Genomic DNA, 15,228 nt, shown 5'->3' with positions numbered 1-15,228 from the left:
ATTTTATGCTCACTATCAGCATGAAGTGCTGCCTGTCAGTTATGTTCAATGAGTCGGATGCAGAATAAAACTCTCACAAGAAAAAGAGAGAGAGACTCTTAGGAATTTTCTGAACCTCCAGTTTAGGAGATGTTCCTAAATAAATGGTTAGCACAGTACTTGTTTCTCTGAAACATTCAGTTTCACTTCATAAGTTTAAAAACACAAGTCTCAGTGCTGACTATTTAGGTAACTCATTAAATGTAAGATCTGTAATATATAGGAACACAGGTATAGGGGTAAGCCATTCAACATCTTGAGTCGGTTCTGTTATTCAGTTAAATCGTACTGACTTGGACCTCAACACTATTTATCTGCCTTTCGATCCACATCCAATACCAAACAAAATCTAATGATCTCAGTCATGAAACCTCCCAGTTATTGCAGTCATGTGTTCATATCTTTTGGGAGAAGAGAACTGTCTGACTTAGTTTAGATTAGATTCCCTGCGGTATGGAAACAAGCCATTCAGCCCAGCAAGTCCACACAGACCCTCCGAAGGGTAAACCCATCCAGACCCAATCCCCTACCTTATATTTACCCCTGACTAATGCATCTAACTCAATAGGCAATTTAGCATGGCCAATTCACCTGACTCGCACATTTTTGGATTGTGAGAGGAAACCAGAGCACCCAGAGGAAACCCACGCAGACACAGGAAGAATGTACAAACTCTACACAGACAATCACCCAAGGCGGGGATCGAACTCAGGTCCCTGGCACTATGAGGCCAAAACATTGAATGTTTTCAAGGAGGAGTTAGATATTGTACTCATTGCTAACCACTGAGCCACCATGCCGCCCTTGAAAGAAATTGACTTCAATGACTCTAAGTGGTAAAAGTGCTTCCTAACTTCCATCCTAAGTTAAAGATTATGTACACTTGTTCATGCTTCTCTGTCTAATCCATTTAGCCTCATCAAAACTGTTTAATGTTTTAAACACCTTGGTCAGGTCACCCTTTCAGTCTTCGATACATGAAGGTAACAAGCTGAGTGACAGTTATAGTGCTTCCCCTCCCTTGTGTTCTGCTGAATCCTGATGGGGATTCAGAGGTGAAAGAAAGCTTTCACATAGACAGCTAAAAAGAGGACAGAAGTCAGGGCTTAAGAAATAAGCTGAACAGTGGGCCATTTGGCCCTTTGTGCTCACTCTGCCTTTCAGTGACCTCAAAGCTGCTCTTCCAACAGCAGCATTTGCCTGCAGTGTCTTCTTATTCCTTACTGTTTTAAAAATGTAAACATTTGTAAAACATAGAAAATATGATCAGAAGTGGACCATTCAGCCTTTGGACCTATTCCTCCATTCAATATGATCATAGCTGATCATCCAACTCAGAAACATGTTTCCCTTTCTCCCCATGCCCTTTGACCCTTTTAGCAATAAGTACTATATCTAACTCCTTCTTGAAACATTCAATGTTTTGGTCTCAACTGCTTTCTGTGGCAGATAATTCCACAGGATCTCCACTCTCTCGGTGTAGAAATTTCTCCTCATCCCAGCCCCTAATCGACTACCCTGTAGCCTTAACCTGTAATTTCTGGTTCTGGTCTTTTCATCCCAATATTAAATATCCTGTATGATGGAAACTTCACATCACTCTGGAGTAGAACATTTCAAAGATTCACCACCCTCTGAGTGAAGAAATTCCTTCTTGTGTCGGTCCAAAATTGCCTGCCCTTATTCTGTGTTTCAAGGTATTGTAATGGAAAGCATCTTTCCTGTGTCTACCATGTCTGCGTCTACCATGGAACCCTGTACAAATTCTGCACCTCTTAAATGGCATCAGCTATTAATTCCTTAAAACTGCAGAGAATTAGGCCTGAGGTTTTTAAACTTCTCTCGGAGAGGCAATCCCTTCATTTTTAGACACACCTTATGATGACATTGAAAAAGTCCCAAGACTCAGCATTTCAGAAGGAATTGGGGAAACTTAAAAAGATTAACATTAAAAAAACTGACAGAATGGAAAAATCAAGATTAGCCAAGACAAGTGTTAATAAATCCAACTATTTGACATTTTAAAGGATCAGGACTAGATTTAATAGCTTTTAACCACAACTATTACTATTGCTATAAATCCCAGAATGGTGATATCAGAATCACAGACGTAACCTTTATATAGTGTTCATTAACAAGTGCACAGAAAAGCGCTCTACTTACGATGGCCATATTCTCCTAGTGTAGATTACTCCAAAGAGCAGTTTTGTTTCACGGGCAGGATGCATGCAAATTGGCAGAGGGGCATAAATAAATAGAATGACTTTAAGACACCTAAATGGCACAGTGTCATATTAAGTGCCCATTGGCATGCCCTGTCTGTTATTTAATTCCATTGACTGCAAGGGGAGCAAGGAAGGCATGTTAACTTTGTAAAGCACCCGCCAAAAGTTTGCATTTTGGGGGGAAAACAAAGTCTTTCAGGCAAACATCTATCATACACTCTCGACGAACATCTACCACAGGAATATCAAACAATGCAATAGCAAAGGCAACCGGCGTGCAAATTTATTCAGAGTTCTTCACCGGGCAAACAAGTTACTTACAACGTTCAGCCAAGGGTGCAAGTGCCTGGCAGATACATTCACAGTACGACAACTGGAGATGCTATTTTTGCCAGTTTAATTTGATCAGTTGTGTCGAAATCATCTCGTTGGATTGCGGTGGCTGGGTCAGAGGGGCCTCAGCACTTCAGCCTGAGGTTTAACTATAGCAGCTTGCCTTTGAGAGGCTTCTATTTTTAATGTAGGTTCCCCAAAGATTTGAATTTATCAGTTCAGCTTTGTGGCCTACAGAACAGCCGGGACCTGTGAGGAAATATTTAATGCAGGTTCCAACACGAATGTCAGAAGCTTTATCTGCAGCAGCACCAGAGGGTGTGCTGAGTGTGTGATCTCATAATCTGAACTGTGTTCCCTGCCCATTCATTTTGGTTTCCGAAGGAAACACTGAAGTATGGGGACAGTTAGTGGGTATCTGTCTGAAATCAGGAGCTTGTGGGGCGCTTAGTACCGTTTGAGGATTTAAACATGGTCTACAACGCAGAGGGGCAGGAGTCAGGAATTACGCCTTGCAAAGTCAATGGAAACCGGGATGACAGCTGTCATGCACACTCCTATTTCATCTCCCGGGAATTAAAAGGAGGTTTGCTGATCGAATTTTTTTTTGACTTTGCTTACCCGCCCTCACCTCCCCACCCCCCTACCCCCATCCCAAGCTCGAAGCTTCTCCCTTTCAAAGAGAAGCAACGACATTAAACTGTACTGTAAAGATGTGCACTGTTTAAGCTATTGCTGAACTCTCCAGTCATTAGTCACTAGACAAGTTATGGCTTCTGTTATTGGGCGTTGTTGGTTCAGTAACAAATAGGATACAGGCTGCTGCCGGTTTTGAATTCACCCCTTAGGTTTGTGTACGTTAAGTGTGTACCTACCTTGTTTTAAAACAAAATGAAATCACAACCCTGAAACTTGTGACATATTCTGTTTTCGACAACGGAAATGTGTATGATCAGTGCAAAGCTACCTCAATTAAATACATTTCTAACTTTAGTTATTAACATGTCTGCAATGTCCGGCACAGAGTCTGTCAGGTACACACCACACAAACTCTCAAAGAGAGTTTTAATGTGACAGTATAGATTCTGCACACTGTGATGGTGAATTATCTTTAGGGTGTAAGGGTTTGACCTCTCAGTGTTCACTTTTTCTCTCTCTCTCTGTTCCACTTTACATTCAGCACCGGGACCACACACTGCCGTGATCCTGTTTAAAAAGGCTTGTTTATAACTATGCATCCTGTTTTTTTAACCATATATTTGTAAGGGTGTGCTTTTTGTTTGTCTTCCAACTTTGTGCAGCTGTTTGTCACGGATGCCACAGATTAGTTCCTAAATAATACTTAAATAGTCCTTTTCTGAAATTTCAGGTTATGTTTGAGTATCGGGAGTTAACTCTGATTAGATGACAGTCTTATAAACTAGCAACAAGAAGAGGAAATGGGAGATTTACATTCTAGAATTTTAGTTTTTTTTAAAAAAGTGAACATCTTGATGTCACCTGATAAGTGCGGCACTGCAACTACATCTAACATTGGAATCTGCTATTTGAGTAAGTTGTTGGTTCCTGCGCATCCACTAGAGGGAGTATTGCTAAGATATGGCGATCTCGTGAAAGAAAACGTACATTAGTTAGTGCCTTATCACATCTCTCAAGATACTAAAAGTATTTCACACAAGGAAAAAAAAATTGTCACATAGCTACTATTGAAATGCTTGCCGTAACAGTGACTATTTTTGCATCTAACAAAATATCATCAAGAACAGTTAGCTGGTGACATCAGTTGAAAAGGAAACATTTGCCAAGATATTGGGAGTACTCCTTGCTCTGTTTGGGCTGTAATCGCATATAACGACAGCACTCACTTTAATGCTTCATTTTTTACAAAAAGTTATTTTCAGCATTTCTTCAGTGCAGCATCAGAACCCGTGACTTCATTTACATATTAACTGAATTGAAATATTGTTAATTCTCCCACGTATCAACGTGAACCAGATTCCTCTTCACATTGATTTTGTGGATTTGCTCTCCTGCATTTTCTGCAAACGAAAGAACAACGCACATACATATGCATCAGATATAAAATCTACACCTTCCTATCGGAAAGATGTTGTGAAACTTGAAAGGGTTCAGAAAAGATTTACAAGGATGTTGCCAGGGTTAGAGGATCTGAGCTACAGGGGGAGGATGAACTGGCTGGGGCTGTTTTCCCTGGAGCGGTGGAGACTGAGGGGTGACCTTATAGAGGTTTACAAAATTATGAGGGGCATGGATAGGATAAATAGACAAAGTCTTTTCCCTGGGGTCGGGGAGTCCAGAACTAGAGGGCATAGATTTAGGGTGAGAGGGGAAAGATATAAAAGAGACCTAAGGGGCAACTTTTTCACGCAGAGAGTGGTACGTGTATGGAATGAGCTGCCAGAGGAGCTGGAGGCTGGTATAATTGCAACATTTAAGAGGCATTTGGATGGGTATATGAATAGGAAGGGTTTGGAAGGATATGGGCCGGGTGCTGGTAGGTGGGACTAGATTGGGTTGGGATATCTGGTCGGCATGGACAGGTTGGACCGAATTGTCTGTTTCCATGCTGTACATCTCTATGACTCTATCCCTGAAACACAGAAATGTCTAGAGTATAAGGAACACCTTGCTGAATAACGATATTTTTTAATCATCCTGTCCAGAAATAGTATTGTACACCTCTGGAGCAGATGTGATTTGAACCCAGGCTTCCATGCTGAGAAGTTGGGACATTACCATTGCACCAAACAAACACTTTTTGCTGAATAAATGCAGCTTTAGGTAATCCCTTGCAGCTGTCTGAAATGACCCGCAGGCAATAAAATTCAGTGATGTACTCTTTAAGAAGTACAGATAATGGGATACCTGTCTGAACTCAAAGGTTGAAGCATTGCACAGTATTGAGCCTTGGTTTTACTTCTTAAAAGTTGGTCAGAGCTGCATTGAATCAGCACAATTCCTGCTCAGATGCTGTTGAATCTGCTGAGGTTTTCCAGCATTTTCTGTTCTTATTTCAGTTGGACAGCATCCACTGTATTTTGCTTTTGCATCAATATTTAATCCATTTATTAAAACATGTTAGTGATAAGTGTTTAATGTTTCATTCCTTTTTTTAAAAAATGCCTTTCTGCCAATCCACTAGCAAGAACAGATTGAACATGGAAATATCAATGGCATTCTTTCTCAGTGGTCAGTCATTTGTATGCATAATCATGCAATCAATCAGTGACAACTGAAATGGACAAGAAATAGTGCTGAAAGGATGAGGCCTTGCCTACAACATTGACAAAGAAATAGATAACAGTGATAAAAGCTAATTTTCTCCATTGCAAATGTACCTTATGTTAGGCACACACTGATTACCATTGATTAATTGTGGTCACCAGGGATCCTGGTTACCTTTCCTCCAGTGGAACCTTTCTGGCAGAGAGGAGAGAATATGATGAATCATCACAACTATGCATGGATGGGTAGTAGGACAATTTTAAAAATATCACTTTGGATGAGCCCCCTGACACGATCTCCCCCCTGGCAGATATTCCCTGAGTGGATGAGCAATGAAATCCCCACTTAGTGACATTTAACTGGCTGCTTGGTGGGAGATTGCATGCCAATCTTAGGCAAAAAGGAGTATTTCTCAAGAGGTGACCTCCCAGCAGCTAGAGAAGACTCATTATCCCACCTCCCTCTCTCAACCATGCACACTGAAGATCTTCTGCCTCAAAGTTCCCCTCCACAGTGATGGCCTGACAACTACGGCCATGTTTAATTTCAAAATGTCCCAACATCTTCAGAGCTCCCTCGTATTCTGCTGGTCGCCACAGCAACACCCATCCCTCCATGTGGGGCTGTTAGCAGGACTGCTTCCATTGATCCAACCAGCTCCCAGTCCCAGAGTCTTGACACCCTCAATCTGATTGCTTTCCCACAGTATTTGACTATTAGGCAGTAGTCTGCTTTCCTCCACATCCTTTGCCTGGCTCAACAACAATGGGAGTTGATTATCTTTCTGTAAGCAACACAGACTGTATTCCCACATAGGTCTTGACAGTTCCAAGGCAGCAACATATCTCGTGGTTTAAAAAGTGTTTGATCTTTGTTTTGTTGTTACAGCATATTTATGCCACCCAAACCTCAGTGGAGCTACCACCTTGTTAGCACACTGTAATGTTATGCATTCAAGTTCCTTAAGTAAAAGCCACAAAATTCAAGGATAGGTAGCAATGCAATGTAATCATTTTGTATATTAAACATATTTTATAAGCAGGAGATAAGGGTCAAATAATTTAAATTTAAAGATAATGTTCTGTGAAAAAATGTACTGTTACTTAAAAAAAATGTGAGATACATTCTTCAAAGCTGAATCTTTTTTCCAGAGACCATACTGTAAAAGGAGTAACTATTTTAGTGGGGATAGATATGCAAGTTGCAGATTATCTTTCAGTGTACTCCTAAAGTGCCCTACTATCTGCTTGGCTGATCTCAAACAACTACCATGAACCTCCTTATCAGAACCAAACTACATTCAGCTACCATGGTCAATGATGAATGCTTGCTTCCTGATCGCTGCAAATTTTGTTTTTGTCACAGTTCTCCAACTCCGACTCCAGCAACGCCGAACCCGCGAGCAGCTAGCAGACCAAGGCATCATGCCCCGTAAGTACACAGAACACATTAGTTTATCCACATATACGAACATGTAATTACTTTAAATTGATTTTGTTTAAATTAAAATCAAGCAAGAAGCCACTACTATCAGTTATTATGTAAACAGGAAAAGGTAACCTCTTTGAAGTGATTGAAATATAGATGTAATTTGTGAACCAAAGCAAAACTTTAGCTGTTTTAAATCCCTTCAGCTGTATTTTGCACTAATATGCATTAAATCAAATTAATTGCTTGGGGTAGGGTGGAGGGTGGTAAAAGCTAAAGGAAAATTAAATGAAGAGAGACACATATTTGGTACCCTGGTATTTTCTGTTTCATAGCAGCTTTACTTTATCCAACATTATCTTGCCAGGTGATTACAGTGCTTCAATGCTGAAGCGTGTGGTATTCTTTTATGTGCATCCTGGAATAACAGAATCATTGAGTTGTTACAAAATAGAAGCAGCCCACCAACTTCTGGGCATGTACTGGCCCACTGAGCATTTTGAGTTATTGCCAATTTTTTTTTGCCTTTTCCCATACCTTTGTCCATTGTTATTATTTAAGTAATCCACTGAAATGCCCACTTAAATGCCACAACATGATTTGCTTTCACGCACTTCCATTCCTGACTCTAACTATGGATTCTTTTATGAGCAGAAATAGTTTCTCCCCATCTATTGTGTAGAAAACCTCTTTCAAACCTCTCACTCACTCACTCGTACCCACCTCCAGACCATGGTCAGATTTTTTTCCTTGATGTTAACTATCTCAATTTTCCATTCCCACCATATTTCCCCAACTGAATGCTCCCACCATTCAGGGCCTGAGAAAATTTAGCCCTCAGTCTCTATTTGTAAAGCCTGACTTTCCCAAGAGGACCAATTCCACCATAGAACATCCCAGATGGCTTCCTTCTTCAAAGGATGCAATTTCCCCTCCCACATGATCAACGATGCCCTCCAGCACATCTCCTCCACTTCCCGTACCTCCACCCTTGAACCCCATCCCTCCATTTGCAACAAGGACAGAACCCCCTTGGTCCTCACCTTCCACCCCACCAACCTTTGACTTATTAAGGTCAATAAAATCATGAGGGGTGTGGATAGGATAAATAGACAAAGTCTCTTCCCTGGGGCTGGGGAGTCCAGAATTAGAGGGCATAGGTTGAGGGTGAGAGGGGAAAGAATTAAAAGAAACCGAAGAGACAACTTTTTCACGCAGAGAGTGGTGCGTGTATGGAATGAGCTGCCAGAGGAAGTGATGGAGGCTAGTACAATTACAACATTTAAAAGGCATTTGGATGGGTATATGAATAGGGAGGGTTTGGAGGGATATGGCCCGTGTGCTGGCAAATAGGCCTTGATTGGATTGGGATATCTGGTCAGCATGGATGAGTTGAACCGAAGGGTCTGTTGCCATGCTGTACATCTCTATGACTCTATGACTCTCCCCAACCCCTGTCCTCAATTTCTCCAAGCCTGAGTTTCTAACAATTTAGGGTCATCTTAGGCAGCTAGCGATGACTAAAGATGATCTTAATGAGACATATAAAATACCGAGGGAGCGTAACATGGTAGCTGGTGAGAGAATGTTTCCCTAGAGATGATGACAAATGCTTTTCTCTGAGGATCATGAGTCTTTGGACCTCTCTCCCACAGAGAGGGTAGGAAATGGAGTAATTTGAGGTAGATGAATTCTTGACTACCAAGGTAGTCAAAGAGTATTGCAGTTGAGCCAGGAATGTGGAATTGAGGGCTTCGATAAGATCAACCATGATGTTATTGAATTACAGAGTAGGTTCGACGGGCCTAGTCGCTTACTCCTTCTGATTAATATGTTCATATCCAAAAATACTGTAGTATCTTGAGATTCTGAACAATCGAAGGATTAATTATGTAAACATCCATAACTGGGGCATATTTATGGAAAAGTAACTACAGCATTTCAGACCCATTCGGCTAAATCTTAACTTTTTTCAATAAAAGTGCAAGTCACATCGGGTTTCTTGGAGGGATTCTTGTCACACACAAGAAAGCATGTTTTCTCACCAAATCTTACCACAAACATCCGATAAGTTGCCATTTCCATTCCAACAGCATGAATTACGTCCGATTTCTGCTCCTCCTTATCGCACAGTGTTCCCAGAATTCGCCACCCACAGGGTATCCCAGAATTGACCGTCATCCCTAGCACAGGCGCCATCTTTAAAAGTCTGTTGTGCACCTGGACAAGCTGTGTCAGTACAGGGCTGCACTGCACTGTCCCTGACATGTGTCCTGGCCATGGTAAATGAGGGAGTGGGGCATGTCACTACCCCACATTGTAAATGGGGTTGGAGTTCAGCTCCTGCTGGACAGTGTGGTGCTGAGGTGGGACTTCCTCCCCCAGCACCAGCAGTAGAAGCCATGACTCCAGATCATGCCAGCTTGGAATGAGGTTGCCACTCGAGTTAAAGCAACCTCAGTCAAATGGAGGAAGACAAACTGGGAGGTGGGCTGCTTGACATTCAGCTCCTAATACAGAGAGAATCCTGATTGAAACCACCCCATGTAGGCCCTGGATTGGTATCGCAGGCTGCCCTTGAGTAACTTATCAGGATTTCTGAAAGAAGCCAATGCCCCTTAGACTTGACTGAGGCTTTCTAATAACTGTAATAAGCTTTCTGACTGCTCTGAACAGCATGGCGAGATCGCAATAATGTGAACCTTGTATCTTGTATCTGAAGGGGCAAAGCATAAAACGGCAAGGCATGGCTTTGCAAAGCAGGGATGCTGTGAGCATCCAGGTATCCTCAGAGTGGGTGAGTGCTATGACAGTGTGTGAAGGGCCCAGAGATGCAGACAATGAGCTTCAGACAATGAGCTAGTTGCATTGCCCCTTAGCACACAGTGGCCTTGCTGCAGCATTTCAATGCTAATTATCATTGCATCCAAAGTAAAGCATTGAATCACAAGTGTCCTGTACTGGATCTGAGATCTGCCATGTCACATGTACAATGCCAGTATCCATGGATGTGGGGTACAACCCTGCCGAGCACCTGCTGGAATTTCCATAATGGGTTTTTCCAATGTCTAGTTTGATGAATGTATTTGGTACGACCACAATCAGAAGTAGGGCCATCAATATTGACCTTGACAAGCATTAATCACCAACCAATTGCAACTTAGCACTGCTCAGTGAGAATTTCTCCACCCTGCTTGTGGAAAGAGTAAAGAATAGCGCAAGATGATCTTAGTGTTGAGAAGGTCCTCACTAGACTTCTGCCTCAACATCCAATCTTAGCCTACAATGCTCAGAGCCCTAAAAGACTCTGTGTGTTGTGTTAGTTGTTTGCATTAGCATTGTACTTACATCACTGGATCAATATTGCAGAAACATGAACTAGTAATCCAGACAATTTGAGAAGCTCACTTCTTTTAAAATAAATCTGAAACTAAAAAAAAAGTGACCACAATGTTAATGTTGTCATAAAAACCCAACTATATTGTGAAGGAAATCTTGTTGCTTTTACGTAGTCTGGTTCATGTGTGATTCTAGTCCCATACTAACCTGGTTGACTGTTAACAGCCCTCTGAAGTTGCCAGAAATTCACTCTGTTGTATCACCACTTTCTCAGCGAAACCAGAGTTGGACAATAAATCTCATCAATGCTCACATCTTAAAATAAGTTTAGCTTTATTGATATATTTTAATTGTCAATACATTTATGTAGCAATCATTTTAAAGTGGATTCTGTTCATTCAGTTTGTTTTAGAAAAATGGAAATAACTTTGAATATTTATACTTAGTTTTCTCTTTAAAGTATCTTGTTAGCAGATCTTCCTTGGCAGTGTTCACAGAGTCAGAGGTTTTTCTTTGGAATGACAAAAACTTTTAACCTTGTAACTATATACTGTGTCAATCTTTGACATTCATGGTGTTGTTTGATCTTGTCTGCATGCTTAGGGTAACTTGGTTTAATTGCTGTGATGAGCATATTTTGAAATCTCTTTGAGGGTAATTTCCTTCCTTTATTGAAGAAATATATTTCAAATAAAGCATAGAAATTTGCATGTATGATGGAAATTCAAACTCTTAAATATAATGAGGGATCTGATTTAGAATCATTCAGCATGAATCAAAGTATGTTGTTATCAGAAGAGAATGATTATTACAATAAGAAAGTAGTAGGGGACACATTGTGGATATATGAAATAGTTCAAATACAGTATCTGAAGCACCTGCTTCCAGAATGATGCGAATATTTTTGTGTTTAAATATGTATTTTTCTTGAGTCAATATTTTCTTATTTGCTGCATCTGGATTAAGAAATTGCTGTGTGAACATGGATTGATTCTGAACTAGCATGGTAAAAATAATTTTGTTCCCATGCGGCACGGTGGCACACTGGTTAGCACTGCTGCCGCACAGCGCCAGAGACCCGGGTTCAATTCCCGCCTCATGCGACTGACTGTGTGGAGTTTGCACGTTCTCCCCGTGGGTTTCCTCCGGGTGCTCCGGTTTCCTCCCACCATCCAAAGATGTGCAGGTTCAGGTGAATTGGCCATACTAAATTGCCTGTAGTGTAAGGTAAGGGGTAAATATAGGGGTATGAGTGGGTTTCGCTTCGGCGGGTCGGTGTGGACTTGTTGGGCCGAAGGGCCTGTTTCCACACTGTAATCTAATCTAAATCTAATCTAAATCTAAATGCTTTACTTTTGTAGACAGCACCTGTCACTTTAACTGGGGCAGCATCCCTTTCTGAAATAAAAAGCTAAACAGTGAAAAGCTTCTCATATTCACTCTCCAGTTACTTTTCAAGTCATTTGGAGAAACAAGCCCACAGATTGTGCTAAAACCCAAGGTTTCCTTTTGCTCTGGATCTGACTGATGCATGCTAAACATGCTCCAAATTGTACACACTCAGTTTGTGGCATACTCAAAATGACTAAGAGGGGTTTAGTTGTTAATTAATTTAACTGTAGCTCTGACAAATCTATCAACAACAAATCCAGAGATGCTAAGGTTTCCAAGGCAGAGTGTAATTAAAGGTGCTCTGGTACAAAAAGAAACAGAATGCTTTATGTGAGGGGAATGTGTTTTTTCTTCTTTCAACATTATAAATCTTATTTTGAAAGCCTGGATATAAGTTAGTGAGGGAAAACCAAGAAACAAAAATCAGACAAATATTTTTATATATAAAAAAAGATTTTCAGGAAAAAAATAGATTTTTGTCATTTTAAAAATTTTTGATACGTGGACAATGCTGGTTGTTTGTTGGGTCTCAAGCCAGGTAGTGTATAATGAAACTAGACATAAGTAATTTCACTGGCAAAAGTGAGTACTGCAGATGCTGGAGATTAGAGTCAAGAGTGTTCTGGCTGGAAAAGCACAGCGGGTCAGGCAGCATCCGAGGAGCAGGCAAATTGACGTTTCAAGCAAAAGCCCTTCATCAGGAATGATAACATTCATCTTTCCTGATGAAGGGCTTTTGCCCGAAATGTTGATTTTCCTGCTCTCTTCGGATGATGCCTGACCTGCTGTGCTTTTCCAGCACCACACTGTTGACATAAATCATTTCCTTGATGACATACGTAAAGAATACAGCATTATATATGGCTACCTCTTACTTACTAACACACAATACCACAGATGTACTGTTTTGAAAACTAAATGAACTAATTGACAACCATTTAAAGAGGCACTGTAACAACAAATCTTTAATGGAAGCTTTCAAAATGATAGCAAAATGTCATTCCCATGACCGATAAGTCTTTCTTTTTATGGACTCAAGACACTTAATCAATCACTTCCCATCATCTGTGTATCAGTTAACATTGACTAGTTGGTTGCTTTTACTATCCATTCCTACTCATTCTGAGAAGGTGCCTTGAAGCTAAGTTTTTGAACTGCTGCGGTCTTAATGCTTGTGACAATGTTGTTAGGTAGGAGATTGCACAACTTTTCCTCAGCAATAATGAAAACAAGGTGATTTATTTCCAGATGGTGTATCCCTTAAAGTAGGACCTTAGGGTGACGAATTTCAGTGGTTCTCTTCCTGATCTTCTTTTAGAATGCCGAATATTACTTTTGTAAAGGAAAAAGCAAGAAATATAATGGCTAACTTCATGTTGATGAGAAGGGTTAATAGTTGCTGGCTACAAAAGGAAAGCATGGGAACCATATTATTTTCACAATGAAAATTCAGAATCAATCTATGTTTACACAGCAATTTATTAATTCAGATGCAGCAGATAAGAAAACATTACTTCAAGGCAAATACATAATTAATCACAAAAATATTTGTCACATACTAGGTAATGGGGCTTTAAGAATTGCATTTAAATGAGTTCATATGCACAAGATGTGTCCCCGACTACTTCCTCATAGTAACATTTACTTCCTTCCCATATCTACATATTTATGGGCACTGAAATCAGTCCATGTCAGAAGCAAAGCATAGAGAATTATCAGTATCATTATCATTCCAATGTGTAGTGCTTCTGAAACGAAATGTATCGAGGTAGCTATTCTGAATGTACTCCAATTTTCACATGATATTACAATTGTAACACAGAAGTGAATCTCTTAATATTAATGAGCTATCACCAGCACTATACCTAAGGCCAAGATGCCAGTAACTTCTACCTACCCTTAGCAATGACATACAGAAATAAAGCAAGGCATTATTCTGGCATAAAAGCTGAATAACATCAAAATTTGATCTCATTCAACAACAGCTTTCAGTTATATAGAACCCTTAAGGGAGTATTACATCTTTAAAGCACTACACAAGAGCATTATTGTAGTGAATCTGACACTGAGCCACATAAAATATGGCAGGTGAGCAAAAACTTGACCAAGGAGGTACATCTCAAAGAGCATCATAATGCAGGTGAGGGGTGGAAGAGGTTTAGACAAGTATTCCAATGCTTGTAGGACCAAGACACCTGACAACTCATATTGAATGCTAGAAATCTCAACAATCCAGAATTGTAGGAATATTGAGATCTTGGCAGGCCAGAGGCATTAACCGATATTGCAGTGAGAACAGGGAGATTTGAACACTTTCATGTTGTAGATCAGAGGTCAATGTTGGTCATCAAGCATAGAAGGGATGGCCAGGCTTTGGAATATGAAATGACATGACTGTGAAATAAGTCACTTTCCTTCCTGGCTTCAATCATTCATTTCCAATCATTGTTTTTTAATTATCAAACAGACTTACCTAAGGACCCTGGCTGGCACAGCAGTAAATTCCATGTTCACTGCACCACCCATGCCAACACTACCCCCCTCCCCCACCCAAGACTCTTGAGCTGCCACTGGGACTGATGGTCCCTACCAGCAGATAGAGCTGGAGGACCAATTGGTTATTTAGAGTGTGTGTGTGTGTGTGTGTGTGTGTGTGTGTGTGTGTGTGTGTGTGTGTGTGTGTGTGTGTGTGTGTGTGTGTGTGTGTGTGTGTGTGTGTGTGTGTGTGTGTGTGTGTGTGGTGTAATTTGAACAAACTGATTAAAAGATTTTAATCCTAATTCAATGGATTTTGAGTTAATATTAGCCAATAGTAAATAATGATTCTTCTCTAAAAACAGCAGAGAAAGCTGAATTTGGAGCTGAAAAATGCTTCCATAATCCACAATAACTTTTGCCCAGGCCATATTTAGTAGCCTGGATATTTATAAGTTGACGTTGACACAGGGTGAAGAGGTCAATAGGAAAGATGAGAATCAATAAATTTCATCAACTCCACATGTTAGATGTAAAGGAACGAATATGGAGCATAATAAATAAAAGATTTAGTGCAGAGTTTATATTGCTAAGCTGCATGGTCCCCTCATCAAGCAGAAATTAAATAACGTAAATGCACATCCGCAAGATGGAACACACACAGAACCCTTCAACAGTATCTTCAAAACAATATGTTCTGTAATACCTAGAAGGACAGGGAAAGCAGGTGCATGGGAAAATCATCAGATCC

General features: G+C 40.5%; 1 protein-coding gene across 11 annotated transcripts in view; it reads left to right on the top strand.

The window, feature by feature from the left end:
• LOC122562032 (myocardin-like) overlaps positions 1–15,228 on the top strand; it is a 672,873-nt gene that overhangs the window by 545,829 nt on the left and 111,816 nt on the right. For 9 of the 11 annotated variants that reach the window (XM_088000477.1, XM_088000479.1, XM_088000474.1 and 6 more), the window contains one exon: positions 7,209–7,274. In XM_088000477.1, coding sequence (XP_087856603.1) covers positions 7,209–7,274 — 66 coding nt within the window. Of the gene's footprint in view, positions 1–2,986; positions 3,184–7,208; positions 7,275–15,228 lie in introns of those variants that run through there. The other 2 variants (XM_043714463.2, XM_043714462.2) reach the window with 1 other exon arrangement.

The sequence above is a fragment of the Chiloscyllium plagiosum genome, unplaced genomic scaffold (assembly GCF_037043375.1).
Source record: "Chiloscyllium plagiosum isolate Xiang-an unplaced genomic scaffold, Cpla_swu_hap1 HiC_scaffold_25, whole genome shotgun sequence".
Lineage (NCBI taxonomy): Eukaryota > Metazoa > Chordata > Chondrichthyes > Orectolobiformes > Hemiscylliidae > Chiloscyllium > Chiloscyllium plagiosum.
The sequence above is the reverse complement of the archived record's forward strand: the minus strand, read 5'-3'. Positions and strand labels throughout refer to the sequence as shown.